This window comes from Ursus arctos, unplaced genomic scaffold, assembly GCF_023065955.2.
Source record: "Ursus arctos isolate Adak ecotype North America unplaced genomic scaffold, UrsArc2.0 scaffold_34, whole genome shotgun sequence".
In the NCBI taxonomy this organism is placed as follows: domain Eukaryota; kingdom Metazoa; phylum Chordata; class Mammalia; order Carnivora; family Ursidae; genus Ursus; species Ursus arctos.
Genome location: NW_026623030.1, coordinates 3,174,898 through 3,192,782, shown reverse-complemented (window position 1 = coordinate 3,192,782; position 17,885 = coordinate 3,174,898). Strand labels below are relative to the sequence as shown.

The window sequence follows — 17,885 nt, the reverse complement described above, 5'->3', positions numbered from 1 at the left end:
TGCTCTGCACAGTCCACCCTCCTTGCCCGCCAGCCCCTCCTCCCTACTCATCCTGGACCCCGTCAGCCCTGCATGGGCCACCCCCTCTCGCCTGTGTCCACCATGGTCACAGAAGCCCTCAGTTGCCCCGTCTCACCTGGTAGCGCTGATAGGCAGAGGTGAAGGCAGGTGGTCTTTGGATGCCTGGTCAGGAGTACTTTGTGCTGTTCCTCCCACTCAAAGTAGAGCTCGTGGCTGGTTAGGCCTTTGTGCCTGGCTCAGCCAGCATTAGCATTTAATCCATAACTTGTTATGCTGGGGTGAAAGACATGGTCCCCAGCAAAGAAATCCGTGGCATATGTAATCCAGAGGAGAGATGCCTTTTTGCTGGGAGCATGGCAGTGGGAAGGAACGCAGCATTCTGGGGCTGCTGGTCCTAATCAGGGCTAGGTGAAGAGAAGCGTGTGTGAGAACGCAAAGTGGCTGCGTGCACCCCACTTCTGAGGTGTGGCCTGGGGTTCCTGGACCTTCCATGCTTCCCCCTCAATCTCCCTTTCCCAACTTCCATTCTCTGTGGCCCTCCCATCCCAGGGCTGGCCTTCCAGTCCATCTAGGACTTACTGTACTTTGGGAGAGCATTGTGGAGCCCACCCCAAGCAGTTGGTGTGATTTCTTCTTCTGGAATTGAGAGCGTAACACTGCTGAGGGCTATCTACCTTCCAGCAGTTCCGACAGGGTGTCAAGTGAACCCTTCTCAGCTAGATCAGAAGCTCCTAGGGGTCTTGTGGAGTGGGCTCATTATGCATTTACACCATGCCTACACCAGACCCCCCTGAACCGATCGTAGTGATGGGACACGTCACCCAGTCCCTACCCTGGAGAAGCTCCACCTGTGTGTCCAGGTGTGTGTATATGTATGTGAGGGGGTGTCCGTGCTAGGCCCGAGATCTCCAGAGTTCCGGAGAAGGGGGAGGGAGAGTGACTGGGGGTTCCCGAAGATGTCAGTTCAGGAAGGTTCCTGGAGGAGGTGGAGGTGTCACTCTGAACAGCTACCCGCTGTTAGCATCTTGTGGCCCAGCACTTTTCTCCCAACGACAGGGGAAAGATGGGTTGCGCCCTGATGGTTAGAATTTTGTGTAAATGGGAAGCCACTTTATCGTAAGAGCACCTTGACGTAAATCAGTGTTGCAGTCAGAAGTTGCCCTTTCTGAGACTGTTCTAACCAGCGGTGCCTGGTCCTTTTCTTGGCAGTAATCCAGTCCCTCATAGCACTGGTGAACGACCCCCAGCCCGAGCACCCACTTCGGGCTGACCTAGCTGAAGAATACTCTAAGGACCGTAAAAAATTCTGTAAGAACGCTGAAGAGTTTACAAAGAAATACGGGGAGAAGCGACCTGTGGACTAAACTCTGCCGCGACCGATTCCAGCGAGTGTGAGCGGAGACCCCGAGCAGTGAAGACACCCCGCAAAACAGGACTCTGTGGAAAATTGACACGTGCCACCACCTGGCGTTTGCTTGTGGCAGATACTAACTTTCTACAGTTTTCTTAATCAAAAGTGGTCTAGGTAACCTGTAAAGAAAGGATTAAAAATTTAAGATGTTCTAGTTCTGCTTTCTTTGTTTTAAAAATCACTGCTTCAATCTACTTTAAAAGAATGGTGTTTCTTTTCTTGTCCAAATTGATCCAAAACCTTCAATTTACATTTAGCCCTTAAGGTTAAGGGGGAAAAAAAAGGTTGCAGTTCCCTTTCTTCCCCTGCCCTTGCAACTCCCACTTTCTTGCATTTGGTTTATTTTTCACTCATTCACTTCCCCCAGACCCAGGGCTATCTCCTCCGTAAAGGAGAAGAGACTGCTCCTGGCAGTTCTGGTGGCTTCTCTACTCCCATGTTGCACTACCCTGTGTGGGAGTTGGTTCAAATTCTCCTGGCTCCAATTTATAACAACCTCCTTAAAAAAAAAAATTAAAAACAAGCAAACCACCACTCACCACCCCACCACCTCCCCCTCACCACCAAAAACAACAAACAAATAACAAAAACAAAAAAACCAGCCATGAAAAGGGAGGCCCAGTTCTTACGTAAAAATCTGGCCGGTGTTACCACAACAACATTGATTAAATGGGCAAACCCTGATGTCCTCGTGCGTGATTGAACTTCAGCCTGGCCTGGCCTGCTTGGGGAAACCCAGGTCTATGGCAACCCCAGGGGAGGGCCTGCCAACCAGAGGACGCTGTGTACTTGTGTGAGGAATTTCTCGCCAGAGAAGCTCCTGAGGCCAAAGGCTGATGCTCCCCCCTGCAGCCACTGTAGAAGACGTGCCGGTCATCGCAGACAACGCTAAAGCCAGAATGTCCATGGGAAATTCCACGCTCACCTGTTCACCGAGCTCCGTCTGAATGTGCCACGGAGCTCGCTCTCCCAGCTCCTCAGTGCAGCGCAGCCCCACTGCGACCCTCCCTCGGCACGGTTTGACCCTTTGCGGGGTTGCAATTGGCGGGACTTGGCTATAGCCAGCAGCAGGCTGGGGTTGCTGGCGCCCTGCTGGCCCCTTCCTTCGGAGCAGCCGGCCAGCCCAGGAACAAGACGGCCTTCCCTCTCCCTCTGGACTCACAGCCTTTGCAGAGTCAAGCTCCACGTGAAGCTCACTCAGTAATATCCTTTACATGTGTTTTATATTGTTTTGACTGCCTTTTTTTGTAGAAATAAAAATTGACCTTAGAATTGATCATCAGATGAACTTGTAAGGATTTGAATGTTAATGTCTTTTCAAAGCAAGTGGGACTGCCCCTGAAATCGAGAATGCGTGTCACTGACACCCAGAGGAAGCTGATGGTCCAAACGCCGTGTGTCACCAACTCCTCTTCTGACCCTGGTGGCTGCCCTTCTTGGTTCTCAGGGGGAACTAGATCCTGTGGAGAAGATGACGTAAAGAAACTGCTTTCTGTGTTTAGCTGTCTAACTTGGGATCTTTCCGGGGCTTGCGGACCTGTAAGGTGGTCTCACCTGCGCAGAGGTGGGTGTGATGGTCGGTTAGGCAGCATCATGTTGTTTAGTTGCCCAGGTGCGTGGCCCCTGCGGTGTGTCAATGAACTCGGCTTCTTTAGTCCTCGGTACGCCCGGGGCGGGTTCTGGAGACCCCCGTGTGCCAGGAACGCAAGAGCGCCGGGCCAGTGTTTCCGTATCTGTCTCTTCATTAGCAGAAAGGTGATGATGGACTTTATTTCACTCACACGCAGATTTGTAATAAAACGCCAAATTCTGTCAGAAGCTATACAAATAAGCCACCATTTGTTCTCGTTGCTTCTCTGAACCCCGAAAGATTGCCATTCTTGGAAACTGTCCCGTTGCTTCATATCTCTACCAGCGTTTGCTCATCATGGGAGGATACCTTTGTCAAAGCCGGCAGCCCCTCGGGGACTCTCAGCTCTGGCATGGCAGCGCATGGTTTGCCCCCTCAGAGGCCTGGCCCTGGGAGAGCGAGGCAGTGGGTGGTCCCTCCCTCAGGCCTAGGCGGTTTGTCCCCGGGACGGGCTTTGAGCACGCTGGCGGGCAGCCCTGGCTGCTCCACAACCCAACAGTTGGGTCCTCTGGAGAAGGGGAGAGCTGTGGAGCAGCCCCCGCCGATCCAAGCCCACTCAGGAATTCACACCCGCCGGGTTCCTCGGAGTGCGCTGGGTCCTCCCCCTCCGCCCTGCCCCTCCCCGCCACACCCACGGCGGAGAATAGGCTTTCTAAGATGCTGCGATCCCGTTCTGCTGCCCTTAATAAAAATGCTCTCCGACACTGGTTTGGTCTTGTGGGTTTCTTCCTTCCTGGGAGTGGGCAGAGCCAGGGCCTGTGTTCTTGTAGATGGGGGAGGGCTGGCCAAAGCCCAGGCTCGCTCTTCTGCCTGCTCCTCTCTCCCCACGCCCAGCTTTTTCAAAAGAGGTGCACAGAGGTGCAGCCTTCCCAGGAGGGTAGCAGAAAAGACTGGAGATCCAGACCATCAGGGCCTGCCAAGGGGCACCTTGGGTGTCAGGGGAGCGGACAGTGGCCTCTGTGTAGAGGCCTCATTTCAGTCCACTTGTCAGTCCCAAGAGAGTGATACCATCCACATTTAGCGGAGGAGCAGACTGAGGTCCTGAGAAGGGCGGCCGAACTAAGGAGGGTGTGCCTGAGGGTAGGGCTAGGCCAGTTCCTTGAATGGTTCCAGCCAGAAACCTGCCTCCAAGTCCCAGTGTCCTGTTGCAGTATTGACTCAGCACGGGGCCATGATGCTTATTTTTTTTATTTCCCCAGTGGAGATCAGACCTGCCCTGTCAGATGGGTCTGCAGGTGTCCTGGAGGAACCTTCCTGGGACGTCATTTTACCAGGAAGCAGGGAGCCGGTCCTTGGATCATCAGCAGGGTACTCTGCCGTGTTCTAGCACTTCATCCTCCGTTGATTCTCAGGACAACCCCATGGACACCATTATCCCTATTTTTACAGAGGAAGAGACTGAGGTTCGTGATAGCCAAGGAAACCAGGCCTGGGTTTTTACAGCCTGGCTCCAGAGCCTATTATAGTCCACCACTCAGGTCCCTTGGAGCCCGACCCCTCCCAAATCCAGAGCCCTACAGGACCTTCTCTCAACTTTCTGAACTCTGGAGCCACCATTTTCTTGCCTTCCTCGCTCTTGCATTAATTGTTCAGCTCAAAATAACTCATCTACTCTATCGCTCTGGTGCCCACTGCAGCCTGGCTTCTGTCCGCCCCTGGCTTCCTGAAGCTTCCTCTGGCAAGGGCCCCAGGACTTCCTCACTGCGCAGTCCACAGGCTGGCGGCCTCTCAGCCCCACTCTCTTGCTTCAGTTGGCAGCACCTCTGTGTCCCAGCCTGTCAGGGCAGCCACCTGACCCAGTTGAAGGCAAAGCCAGAGCTGGTCTTGGTTCTTCCTGCCCTGTCTGTGCTGGCTCTTCCTCCTCTCCCTGCTTCCCTCGTGCAGCACGGGGGGCGGGGGGGATGGCACCAGCTGGAGAAGGAGCAGAGCTGAAGGTGGTCTGGCTCAGGCAGTGCTTGCTCAATAGCTGTTTCCTGGGTGATTGGAACATAATCTTGCAGGAGGGCTCCTAGGGGCACCACACATGCCTCAGAGGATCAGAGCGGAGAGCACTGCCCAACAGCAGGCGGAGGCCAGAACTGAGGCCCAGAGAAAGAAGTCACTTCTTCCAGAGAGCGTTCTCCGAGCAGGCCTGGCTTGGTTAGGAAGCCCCTTTTGCCCCCCACACTTTGTGTTCCTGACAGACTGTGAGCTTCTTGCAGGCTGGGCTGTCCCGGCACCCAGGCCTGGCCTGGCCCAGAGCAGACCTTCTGTTCCTGACTGATGAATGGGTGGAGAAGAGTAAACCCCTTGCCTAAACCACCCAGTGCACAGCAGGTTTGACATAAGGAATACCCCCATCTCCCCAGTGGGGTGCTAGTGACCAGCTCGGCAATGGGCCCTGTGCTGCCTGCAGCCTTCTGCCTTCTCACTTTCCCTCCCCTTGTGAAGTGGACCTCGGTCTCCAGATTATTCTACCAGTCTGGCCATGCCCCCCCTCCTCTCCACTGTTACATGCTCATGGTCCCTAGGGCTGACCTGGGCCCTCAGCTCTGCTCACCCCTCTCTCCCTCCCTGAGCAACAGGAGCCCACTCCACAGCTTCGTCTTGCGTCTGTGCAGACCCCAAGACTCTCCTGACTACCTACACCTCCGTCCTGAGCCTCACAGCCACACAGCCAGGTGCCTCCTCCTCTCGAAATAGAACCCCCTTCCCCCCTCAGAGGAGGTGCCTCTGTGCCAACAGGCTACCTTCAGGCCACCTCTACCGGCTCCAGCCAGCAGCTGCAGGAGTGTGGCCAGACCCCACTGGGCTGAGGCAAGGAGGTGAGGGCAAGGCACTAGGAGGGACTAAGTGATTCCAGTTTATAGCCAGGGAGGAAAGGGAGGAGGAAAGGGCTCGTTGCTGAAAGAATCATGGTCAAGGGAAGGTTATTGTGAAAGATGGAGCCAGAAAAGGGTGGGCTGAAGCCACAGTCAAGGGGGTAGAGCTGTAGGATGGGGGCAGCTGGAAGCTTCAGAAAGCTATCCATACCTCAGGACTGCCAAGGCGGAGAGGGCTCTTTGGGCACCTGATTCCTTGCCTGACACAGTGCATGGTGAATAAATGAACAGGTGGCTCCAAAGCCCTGATCTGCCACTTCTACTTCTTGGTCTGTAAAATGGGGATATCGGTCCCTGCACATAGCCGATTATGTGAGATTAAATGAGACCGGAAGGATCATTGTTCCATTTGCCTCTCCACACTCCAGAGTGGGGCAGGACTCTGTGTTCCCAAGAACTCCCTGCCTGCCACCTTCCCCATCTGCTCCCTGCATCTCCTTGATCCAAGGCACATGAGCCCCAGTTGACAGGGCATGCACACATCACCAGGTCTGGTGAGGACTCCTGGATCCCATTTCCAAAGAAGACTGTTCCTCCTGGAAAAATTTAAATAGGCTTGCAGGACCTGCTTACATCTGCCTCCAGGATGGCAAAGGGATGCCTGTTGAGAACAGGTGACTTTTGGGGTGCCCAGGTGGCTCAGTCAGCTAGGCTTCCAACTCTTGATCTCAGCTGAGGTCTCTATCTCAGAGTTGTGAGTGAGTTCAAGCCCCGTGAAACAACAACAACAAAACAGGTGACTTTTGAAATAAAATTTGAGATGATATTACCTTCCAAAAAGTAGCCTGGTGAGACATTCTTCTCCCAACCTCCCTCCCCCCAAAATAATAAACTTAAGCATGAACAAAACTAGAACTTGGAGTATGTTTTGCATATCTATTCTGTTATAATGACCTGGTTTGGGCCCTGAAGGAGTTGCTTTTGCCCTGTCTTGTGTCTGTGAATGTTTTCTGGGCACAGTTTAAAAACCACCCACATTTACAAGACATATCTTTTATTAATACAGTGATCTCTCTCTCTACTACATCTGAACAAGGAAGATGCTTTGGCAGGCCCCAGGCTCAGTTGTCACAGGGCCTACATGCCTGCAGCCAAGATGGGTTGGCCAAAGCTCTGGCTGCCATTCTGAGCCATGAGGACCTGGACACAGAGGTGACAGGGGCTCACCCAGGGAAGTATGTTACTGGGCCCCCGCTCTCGGCCTGGTTCCAGGCTGTCCCAGGGCTTGACACTGGCCCCCTTTCTGTGCACTAAAGGACATTTATGCTTGGCTGGCTGTCAGGGGCATGGTGGGGAGGGCTCCAGGAATGTTTCCAGAGTGGCTTCTCCAAGGACCCCTTCCCCAGGCCTCTTGGAGTCTAGGTCGTGAAGTGTGCAGAGCTGCACTCCGTCCTGTGCAAGCCGGGCCCGAAGTGTGGGCGCGGTGAGGATACGCAGTTCATGCAGCCGCTCCCAAGAGCAGGAAAAGGCATCGGGGCCCTCCCCGCAGCCCCCCGCGGGAGGCACACTCGGGTAGCCAGGGTGTGCCATCAGCTCGGCTGTCAGGGCGCGGCCCGTGGGTATGCCTTCCAGGGCCCGCGCTAGTGCTCCAGTTACGCGGTGAGCAGACATGTGCCGACCGCATGTGCTCAGGCCCACGAAGGCATCCGTCCACCTGTGGATGTAGGGGCATCAGCGGCAAGGACCAGCAGGTCTGTGATGGGCAGGGCTGGGGTGGGTGGGGACGACGTCAGTGGACGCCTGGGGAACGGCATAGGTGTCAGGTGAACCGCCGGCAGGACCCACTGGGATATCGGCGGGACAGGGGCGGAGGGCCTCACCGTAGGCCGTAGCGGGAGAAGGGGCCCACGGCTGCCCGGGCGTCGTGCTCCACCGCACAGGCGAAGGCACGCGCGGGGGCCTCGAGCCACGCGCAGCCGCCCAACCCGCGCTCCACCGGCAAACGTGTGTAGCTCACCCCGTTGGCCTGCAGCGTCTCTGCGAACACCTGGCACACGCCTGCAGGCGGGGAGGAGTCAGGAAGTAGCACGTCCTACTATCTGGGACCACCTCTCACCCCCAGCCCCCTCGCCAGGGAACAACGCCCCCCGCCCCAACCTGGGAGCACGTGCACGTGTTGGTGCCCGTCCACATGCGTGGGGTCCCCGCCCAGTAATTCCCGGAAGCGTATCAGCTGGGCCTCCAGCTCTTCCCGCACCTGGAGAGAGGACGACAAGGCACCTTGAATGTCTGGGAGCAGCTACCTAGGAGGACTCCCTCCAGGTGTCTCTGCGTGACTGCTCCAGTTTGAACCAGGAAAGCATCTATCGCGCTCTCCTGCCCCTGCCCCTGCCCCTAAATGGCTTCACGGTACCCTCGGGACGAGCCTTGGGGGTCAACGCGAGCCTCTTCCTGCAGTCGCCACCTCCGCACCTGGGGCAAGGCTACGTCTCCGGCCGCCACCGCCTCTCGAAATCCCATCTTGCCGAGGAAGAAGCCTTCGGGGCTGAGCAGCGACGAGGCGCCGTGGCGGGCCGGGCCCACGGGGCGGCCCTCGGATAGGTTGGCGTGGAGGCCCGTGGGGATTTGGTGCCTGCAGGCGGAGCGCGAGCGGGAGCACTGACGGCCACGGAGCGGCGGCTCCCCAAGCCCGCCCGGACCCTGTAGGGTGGCGCCACTCACCTGCCGGCCAGCTCCGCCGCGCTCTCTGCGGCTGCGCCGTTGACCAGCAGGGATACACTGGTCACAGCCCCCGCCAGGAAGGCCTCTACGATGCCTTCATCGCGCCGCGGGCAGTAACCAAAGTCGTCTGCGGTGACCACCAGCCGCACGCGCGCTCGGGCCATGGATGCTTCCGCGGACTGCTCAGGGCTCGGGAGGACTGCATCCAGGCCCCACCCCTAGACGCAGTCCGAGGCTCCGCCCCGACGCGCACGCCCCGGCGCGGCTGCACTTAGTCTTTGTTCTCGCCACCTACCGGTCCCGGTGTGGGCCTGCAACGATCTCCCGCCCGCCGCACAGTGCGCTCGCCCTAACAAACCATAGCTGGATTTATTGTAACGCGGGACTTTCAGTAACTGCAAAAATATTAGTATGAAAAATACAGGGGTACCTGGGTGGCTCAGTCGTTTAAGCGTCTGCCTTCGGCTTAGGTCATAGTCTCAGGGCCCTGGGATCCAGCCCGGGGTGGGAGTCCCTGCTCACCCTGGAGTCGGCTTCTCCCTCTGCCCCTCCTGCCTGCTTGTGCTCTCTCAAATAAATAAAATCTTTAAAAGAAATACGAAAAATAGAGGGAAAAAATGGAAAAAAAATTTTCTCTTACCTTTCCCTAAGCTCACCACTGTTAACTTTCTGGGTAGTGCCCTTTCAGTATTTTTCTAAGCAAATAAACCCGATTCCTTTACTCCCCCACCCCAAAGTTTTTGTGTTGTTTTGAGACGATAATGATCACATCAATGTTATCTCATTCTTGTAACGTTTCATTTTTTGATAGTCTATCAACTTTTTCAAATTTCCTATTTGGTGATTTTTTTCTAGGAAGAGGCTTTTTCTTTCTTTCGTTCGTTCTTTCTCTTTCTGAAAATAAAAGTTCTAAGTAAGAAAACATGTATACAAAAAAGAAAAAGGAAAGGAAAGAAAAGAAAAGAAAAAGAAAGCATGTATACCAATGGCTTTGTTTGAGGAAGCATTAGTCCCGATTCCACAACTCGAGCTCTGTGCCAGGCTACAACGTTTACATTCATAATCTCATTTTTTCCCCCCTCTGTAGTCCACAAAAACTTTCCTTACTGATGGCTATACAAATAGTCACCATGGTTGAGAGAGTTTTCATTGTGATGTGTCTGCTTTGATGTTCCCAATGGAAAGTGCAGCGTTTGTGTCCAGCCCGTGAAGCTGGTAATGTCATTCCTGTTTTACAGATGAGGAAACTAATGCTCAGAGGGGGGAAGTGTCTTCTTGCCCAGCGTGGCCCTGCCAGAAGTAGTGGAGCTGGGACTGGCCTCCAAAGCTCTGGGCCTACTCTGGTTGTCTAGCCCCTAACTCTCCCCTGGGTTGGGGGCAAAGAGGGCAGAGCTGAGCTTGAGCATAACAAATCATATGCTCCTGGTGGGATGTTGTACAGATCAGAGGCCGCACAGGGCTCTTCATCAAGCTCCTGGCATAAGGATTGTTGTGTTCAGTCGTGATTATTGAATTGTTGGACTTCAACTATCTTTCTCCCCTGGAAAGCTGATCCTGGAAAGCCAGAGGCCCTGATGGCAAGCAGATTGGAAAGAGGAAATTGACATTTATTCAGCACCTACTGGTATTAGAAATACTAGAGATTAGGGGAGAGTGCCTCAGTTCCTACCCCCAAGGAGCACCATCTGGTAGACAAGTGGCAATACAAGTGGCAGAGTCGGAATGGGGTTTTTGTTAATTCTGTTTGGGGTGGCTGGCCTTCTGGGAAGGCTTCTTCAGAGGAGGTGACACCTGGGAGGAACATTAGGAGGAGTTTGCTGGGCCGAGGGGTAAGGAGGGAAAAGAGAGAAAGATACACAGGGCTCTTACTGGAGTGCCAGGTGTGTTGTCCGCAGATTTGATTTAATCTCCATACTCCCATATGGAAGGATGCTCAACTATTTACAGAGGAGGAGCAGATGATCAGAGAAGTCGAGTCACACTGGCAGGAAACAGCAGAGCTAGGAATTGAAGCTGGTCTGTGTCTTAGAACTGGGACTCTTACCACTGCTCTCAGGGACACCACAGAGGGGAGGGGGCTGAAGACACCCCCCCCACACTGTGGTCGTCCACACTGGGCAAGGGGAGAACCCTAGAAGGGAGCAGTCAGAGAGCAGGAGGCCCAGGACAACGCAGCGACCAGAGGTCGAGTCGAGGCAAGTGCTTGTGTCAACAGAGGAGGCTGTGGCTTTGACCCTTTAGGGCTCCCCTCAGGTTCGGAGCGCGGACCGGAGCCAAGTCTTGGGACTTCTCCTGGCTTGGGGGAGCAGTCAGATGCATCCATTGACACCCCCCCACACCCAGCTCCCACAGCGAGTGTGGGCGGGGCAAAGATAGAGAAGCGGGGGAGGGGCCAGCCTGGGTCCCGCCCCCAGTCATTGTTCCGGGGGAGCTGGAAGGCATTGAGGCCCAATCAGGATGTAGCATGTAAATGAGCAAGCCTGGCAGGTCGGGGAGACTCCAGAACTTGGTGTCGCCGCCCTGAAGAGGGCGCAGACTACATTGACCTGCACCGTGCGAGGCGCGGACTCTGGTGAGCAGGTCGGCTCTGGGCCAGGGGCAGAGGCCAGGGAGTTTTGGGTCTAGGAGGAGGGAGGGTCGGACACACTCAGGCCCAGAGATGGTCGGAGACAGCATGCGGACGTCCTTGGGGACCCCACCCCCGACGACTCTGGACACCGACGGTGCGCAGACGCCCAGGGGACGCCGAGCAGAGGAAGGGCCCGAAGCGTGAAGGACGTGGGGTGAGGGGAGGAGGGACCCGCGGACCCCGGGACCGCTGACGCAGTGGCTGACAGACGAAGGGAGAATTGGATTCATGGAGGACTAGGGAGACCCTCACGCCATCTCCCTGCCGGCGCAGAGAGGAATCCGTGGCTGCGCTGCGGAACCAGAGAGAGAGGAGGAGGATAGCCAGCCCGTCCACCCTCACCATGACCAGCTGCCGCCACCATTCCGGATACTTGGCAGACGACGAGGCTGGCCACACCACCTACATGGCCTGGGTAAGTGTGTCGGGCAGGGCCCTGACTCCCAAGATCCCCCAAATGTTCCCCAACATCCCACATCACAGCCCTTTCTCAGTGCCTATTGACCTCATCTCTGAGCCTCCTAGTGACATCCATATCACCTTGACCACTCCTCTGACCTTCTGCTGGGCCTTAGTCACCCTTGACTTCATTCACTGTGTCCCCTGACCTCTAGCAGCTCTGGAGGAGCTTGGTAGATTGGGACCTGAGTGGGAGCATGGAGTCTACTCAGAGCCCAAGGGTCAGGACTACAGGTGGTCTGTATAGTGGAGACGGCTGGTCTGCTCAAAGTACAGAGAAGCCCACGTAGGACTCAGAGAGGTTTGTGATTGCCCATTCCTGCCCTGTATGAGGGCAGAAGTGGGCTTTCAGACTCCCTGGCCACATCTTGTATATATGAAATGTATGTGTCAGGGAAGCATCAGGGTGACCCAAAAGTGATCCCTAATTTGCAGAAGAAGAAATTGGGCCTCAAGAGGGACCATCGTGCCCATGGTGTCACAGCCTGCAGTGGCAGAGCCAGCGTCCAAATCCAGGAACTTTCTGACTCCAAAACACACTTCCTTCCACTGCCCACTCCCACTCAGCTCCTGGCACCCTAGGAGGACCCTCAGGGACCCCCTACCCCTGTGGAACATCCCTGCCTTCTGTGACATGCCTGTCTGCTCTGGTGCAGCCGCCTAAGAAGCCACTGTTCCCGGAAATGAGGCAAGCCTCCAAGTTGGGCCACATGCCACACCCACCATCGAGGTACACTCCCACAGAGAGCTTAGGGCTCCGTGGCCACCGACGAAACCCAAGGGACCCTCGGCCCTTTGGTACCTTCTTGGATTTCCTCGTCGAGGGTCAGGTGCTAGACAGCCTACAGACGGTGGTGGAAGAGGCAACGGAGCGCATGACCACTATGAAGACAGAGGCTGGGGTTCCACTGGTGGAGGTGCAGGACCCCATAGAGGTGCCGAGGGGTGGGCGGCGGGTGCGTGCCCGGCCCAGCCTCAGTACCGTGCACCGGCACCGGGCCCGGCCCAGCCTCTGCACTGGATGCCCCAACAACTACCCATCCTCCTCCAGCTCCATGTCCGACTCCCATAGCAGCTTCACAGCTGGCTGGCTGGGCTCCCCCAACCGGCACAGTGACCTGGGCATCCATGGCAAGGGCTCACTGCCACCCATGAGGGATAGACTTTTGCTGGAGAAGAACCTCAAACGGCTGCTGAAGCTGGAGAACAGAGGGGTGAGATCTAGGGCCATGGCCCAGGGTGGGTGGGATGGACCACAGTCCAGAGCTCAGGGCCAGGGTTAGCGCTGGCTTGGCTGCTTTTGAATGCCCCTGAAAACCCCCCTCTCTCTGCAGAAAGGCCTGGGTCAGTCCTGCTTCCGGAGGGACTCCCTGCTGTGGGACTCGCTGGGCAGCCAGGCCAGCAGCCAGTGGACCCAGGAGCCACCTCTGTCCTGGTTCTCGGGCCTGCTGGACTCAAGCACAGGCACACCCCAAACATCAGAGCCCAGGCCTGGAGAAGAGGAACTGACCTTCCTCAAGCAAGAGTTTGATAAGGAGATCAAGTCATTGTTGAGCCAGCCAGCGTCCTTTGACCTGCCTGGCTACTGTTCATTCCGTGAGCCCCATCAGACCCTGGACTTTCTGGCTGAGCACCACCTCTTCCCCGCCCTTCAGAGTGTGGTCCGCCAGGCTGTGGACAAGCTCAGTGGCGCCCGCCGCCATGATGGCTGCCCTCTCTTCCCATCAGAATGGGAGCCTGCAACAGAGCCCAATTCTGACTCCACGCCAGGCTCCAAGCCAGCCACACCCACCGATGGGGAGGAACCCTACGATGTGCTTCCCACCCAAGTCTCCAGCTCCAAGATGATTCAAAGAAAGAGCGCCAAGGGCAGAGGACAGGCCAAGCCCAAGGAAGGTGGTTCCCCTGTGTCTAGGGCCCAAGTGGCCACCAGATGCAGGATCGAGGTGACACCCACAGAAGAACCCAAGGTTCCCTCACCCCACCACAGGCAGGAGACTCCTGACCAGGACCCTGAAGTACAGAGATCACCCATACCTTCTTCTGGGCCCTTGAGCTCGAGCCAGAAGGCCCATCCCTGGCAGAGCCTGCACATCACTCTGCCTGCCCCTGGGATCGTGGTGGAAGGGTCCTCCAGCCAGACCCCGTCCACCATCTGGGGAATAGCTCCTCCTCTCACCTCCCCCTGCCCTGGCTTCTCCCATCACCTCCCACTTGCCTCCTCTGTAAGAAGCTTCTCCCCATCTCCTGTTTCACTGTATCCAGAGATGACCTCAAGGGTGGAGCTAGGGGGCTTAGGGAAAGGTTTGCATGGGAAAGGCTCTTTCAGCTACCACCCTTAGCACCCACTGTCACAGGTATCTTGCCCTGAGCAGTGGAACCACCTGAGCAAGCGACAAGCTGATGGGGAGCAGAAATCCTGGCCTAGCTACTGCCAGGTGTGGTCAAAGATGAATAAAGCCTATTTTTTATCCTGGGCATTTTTGTAATGTTTACAAGTGAATCTCAGAGGTCCTTCTCTGTGGGCAGCATCCTGTCCCTTGTGGACAGCAGCCTCAGCCAGAGCGGGGCCCTGCATCCTAGGTCCAGCTTCGTCTGCTTCCAACCTTGGACAGGACTCTCCAGTGTGTCTGCTGAGAGCGAGTTACTCAGGAAGGGTATGGAGGAGACGTAGGTAGGTGGCTGCACCCTGGTAGATTCCCGGCATAGCCCCTGACCCTCATCTCACCGATCAAGGCCCAGGCAGGCTTCCTTCCTCTGAACCTGGCCTGGGGGAGAACCCCAGGTTACCCAGGCTCCAGTTTGGCTGACACCATGACTGACATCACCAGCCTTGCCTCAGGCCTGCCAGGTGTGGCCTGTGTGAGGCCAGTGTGGTAAGTGGGAGGGTGCGGCCGGCATGCAGGACGTGTGCTCAGCGGTTGACTGAGACGGCATAGCAGATGTGGCAAGGCAGGACCGCGAGGGCGACGACAAGCGTGGCATCTGTGTGGGTGATGCGGAGGGTGCTCTGGGCGTGAGGGGCATCCGAAGGCATCAGGAGTGGCATGACATGTCTCCCTTTCCCTCCCCGGCTGTTGCACAGAGCCCCAATTACAAGTTCACGAGGAAGAAGCCACTACCCTCCATCTCCTCCAAGTCCAGCGTGTCCCACATCTCCAACCCCTTGTACGAGGAGCTCGTCAACTACTTGGTGGAGCAGGTCGTGTCCTTGCTCGTCTACAAGTACAAGTTTGAGAAGAATCTCTCCAAGCAGCTGGGCTTCATCTCCTTCCCTGTCACCGAGACGCTCATGGACCTCTTCCTGGGCTTCAAGAAGGTGAAGGGCTCCCGCATCTGCCTGTCTTCAAAGATCGACTGGAGCTGCCTGCTGCGCAGGCTGGAGGAGGCCGAGTGGGCCCGGCAGCTGTCCAGACAAGCATCCCAGCATGACTCTGCCTCCCAGCGTAGCTCCCACCACGGCACTGCCCACCGCAGGGCCCCCCACCACAGGGCGCCCCAGAGCAGCACGGAGTCCCCCTCCACGCTGCTGGAGCCGGCCACCCAAGGGGATCAGAGTGAGGCCACAGAGTCCAGCCTCAACAGTGAGTTGCCAGACTCTCAGCTGCTCCCGGCTCGGGAGGGCACTACAGCCGAGGAGCGGGAGCCCGCAAGCCAGCAAGAGCCCAAGCCCGCAGTGTTCTCCGGCACAGACATGGGCTCTCATCAGTGTCAGGAAGTAGTAGACGCGGACAGTCAGAGCGATGAGGAAGAGGACGAGGACGATGACTTCTTAGGGGACAGTGGCACGTCCCAGAGCTCCCCCGAGCCTCGAGCGGAGGTAGAGGTCAGCCACTCCACAAACGTGGGCCCCAGCGACCCTCTGTGAGGCCCCCGGGGAAGCTGCACCCAGCGCTTGATTCCCTGCCCCTCCTCTTGCTCCAATGGACTGCTGCCCCCCATCCCCAGCCGGTCCCTGCCCCGAGCAGAGGCCAGTGTCGGCTGGATGCCCACGAGGAGCTCTGCTGGCCTGTCAGGGGAGCCAACAGGAGAAATAAAGCTTGTATTGATGGAGCACAGTTTTCTCGACCGGCGATTGCAGCCCTGCCTCTGCAGGCCTGAGCACCTGCCCTGGCGTAACACCTCGGACAGGCCTTCACGACAGCTGCAATGCCCTGACCCCCTGACCGCACACGCTCTGCTTGAACACAAGAATCTGCTCGCGGCTCTTCTCCGCTCCAGTGTGCACCTTCCTGGCTCTTCCAGCCTCTTAGGACTCATGGCCCCTTTCCCTAACGGCCCCTATGCGTCGCGGTTCCTGCTTCCAGAGGGAAGGGCAGCAACCGGCTCCCTCTGACATGCCGTACCCTCCTGTTCCTCTCGAGAAACCATGCAGCCGGCCTTTCCTGATGCCCCCTGTCTTTCTTATTTGTATTTCCCAGCTCCAACTCCCGAATCTGGAGGGTCCAAGCTAGGTCCCATGGGGGCTGCCAGTCTGGCAAGCTGTGCGACCAGGACCCCAAGATGGGTGGGTCAGGGACCCATTTTTCCAGAAAGCTCTTGTGGCAAGGATCTTTTAGGGCATATGCTCAGCTCATAAGGCCCATTCCCTGAGGCCACCCACTGCTTCCACCACCGTAGTGTGGGCTCACAATGTTTTGGTACTTTCTTGCCACACCACTTGGCCATAGTCGATTAGCCCCTTTGACGCATCCCTGTTCCAAGCTAGGGCGGTCAGTTTTTTCCCCCCAGGAGCTTGTAATTGGGCTGGACTGAGAGATTTTTTTAAGTTTATTTATTTTTAGTAATCTCTACACCTAACATAGGGCTTGAACTCACAACCCCGAGATCAAGAGTTGCATACTCTTCCAACTGAGCCTGCCAGGCGCCCCAAGATAGACTGAGAGATTCTGGTGCAGTTTGCACTGATTGCTAAAGACAAGTGGACAGTGCAGAGCAGCCATCTTCCAACCCCTCTCTAGAGAGGCAAGAAATCCTGTCTGTAGGGAAGAGCCTGGAGGGGAGCCCTAAGGGCTCTGACACACAGCAGCTGGCACGATACCCACCAGCTTTGCAGGGCTCTCTGCCAAGTCCTCCAGGGGAAAAGAGCACAGAGCCCCGCCCCCCCCCCCCCCCCCGGCCTCAGAAGCACATGTCTAGAGACTGCCCTGGAGTGGGAGCAGCCCCTTTGGGAACTGCCGTTGCACTGTGCTGAAGACAGCTGACCTTAGCTCCTGTTTCAGGCATCCGTTGCTGTGTAACCACTCCAAGGCTTAAGTGGCTCCAAAGTCCTTTTTCCTAATGCTGGAGTTTGGCAGGCTCAGCTGGCGGTGGTGTAGGGAGTCTCTTGTGTGGCTGCTTCCAGCCGGGGGCATGGCTGCGACCAGAACGTCCCGCACGGCCTCTCCCCATCCAAGCTGTCTCCCCAAGGCTCCTGACTGTTCGGTCAGTCATCTAGCCTGCAGTTCCTTACAGCACGAGGCAGCAGCTGGCTTCCGAGGGAGAGGAAGCAAGAACCACTGGTCCTCTTGCAGCTTGTGCTCAGAAGTCCCAAAGCAGCACTTCTGTGCCATTCTCTTGGTCAAAGCAAATTGCCATGCCCACCCAGATTCAGTGTTTTGATGAGAGAGTCCATGTCTTGATGAGAGAAGCAGCTTACACTTATGGGGATGGGAGGAATTGTTAGTAGCCGTATTTGGAGGCCAGCAACCACCCTCCCCACCCCATAGCTGATTGCTCCTTGAGTGGTCCCTGGAACCAAGTTGAGTGGGTGAGCATCTGAACCTGAAAGCAAACTGTGGCTGGAAAGTGGAGGCTGCAGAGACACCATAATCCGCCCTGAGCATCTGCCCATAGGGTGAGCTGGGGAAGGTGGTCTGCAGGGGAAGCTGGGAAAGGGAACAGCTTTGAGAAGGCAAGAGGCCTTGAGAAAGTCGAGGGAGAGCCAGGTTGGCTTCTCTTACTCCAGTTCTGGGCTCTGTTGGGGAGATTGCCTGCTGGGTCCTCACCATCCGCTGGTCTTACATGCAACGGGAAGCTGTTGGCAGCTTTAAGCAGGTGCCTGGCATGATTTGATATATGGTTTTTTTTTTTTTTTTAAGATTTTAAGTAATCTCTACACCCACATGGGGCTCGAACTCACAACCCCGAGATCAAGAGTTGCATGCTCCACCGGCTGAGTCAGCCAGGCACCCCTGATTTTTTTTTTTTTAATTTAAGTAGGCTCTATGCCCA

The 17,885-nt window shown here is 56.4% G+C and overlaps 3 protein-coding genes across 4 annotated transcripts in view; 2 read left to right on the top strand and 1 right to left on the bottom strand.

Moving 5' to 3' along the window:
* Positions 1–3,766, top strand: part of UBE2L3 (ubiquitin conjugating enzyme E2 L3) — a 53,749-nt gene extending 49,983 nt beyond the window's left edge. Inside the window, exon 4 of the mRNA XM_026487846.4 lies at positions 1,231–3,766. Within this exon, the coding sequence (XP_026343631.1) occupies positions 1,231–1,385 (155 nt within the window). The 3' untranslated portion in view covers positions 1,386–3,766. The remainder of the gene's footprint in view (positions 1–1,230) is intronic.
* YDJC (YdjC chitooligosaccharide deacetylase homolog) lies at positions 1,892–8,788 on the bottom strand. The gene is made up of 5 exons (XM_026487845.4): positions 8,585–8,788; positions 8,336–8,495; positions 8,021–8,120; positions 7,744–7,921; positions 1,892–7,577 (listed from the first exon to the last, which is right to left on the bottom strand). The coding sequence occupies exons 1-5, from the start codon at positions 8,746–8,748 to the stop codon at positions 7,202–7,204; spliced, it is 978 nt and encodes a 325-aa protein (XP_026343630.1). The 5' UTR covers positions 8,749–8,788; the 3' UTR covers positions 1,892–7,201.
* A 2,585-nt stretch (positions 8,789–11,373) lies between these two features.
* CCDC116 (coiled-coil domain containing 116) lies at positions 11,374–15,725 on the top strand. 2 transcript variants are annotated; one of them, XM_026487843.3, is made up of 4 exons: positions 11,380–11,634; positions 12,329–12,886; positions 13,007–13,618; positions 14,758–15,725. In XM_026487843.3, the coding sequence occupies exons 1-4, from the start codon at positions 11,557–11,559 to the stop codon at positions 15,538–15,540; spliced, it is 2,031 nt and encodes a 676-aa protein (XP_026343628.2). In that variant the 5' UTR covers positions 11,380–11,556; the 3' UTR covers positions 15,541–15,725. The 2 variants fall into 2 exon arrangements, with proteins under 2 accessions (XP_057161743.1, XP_026343628.2); XM_057305760.1 differs by having other exon boundaries at positions 11,374–11,628; positions 13,007–15,725.
* Positions 15,726–17,885: the final 2,160 nt, after the last annotated feature.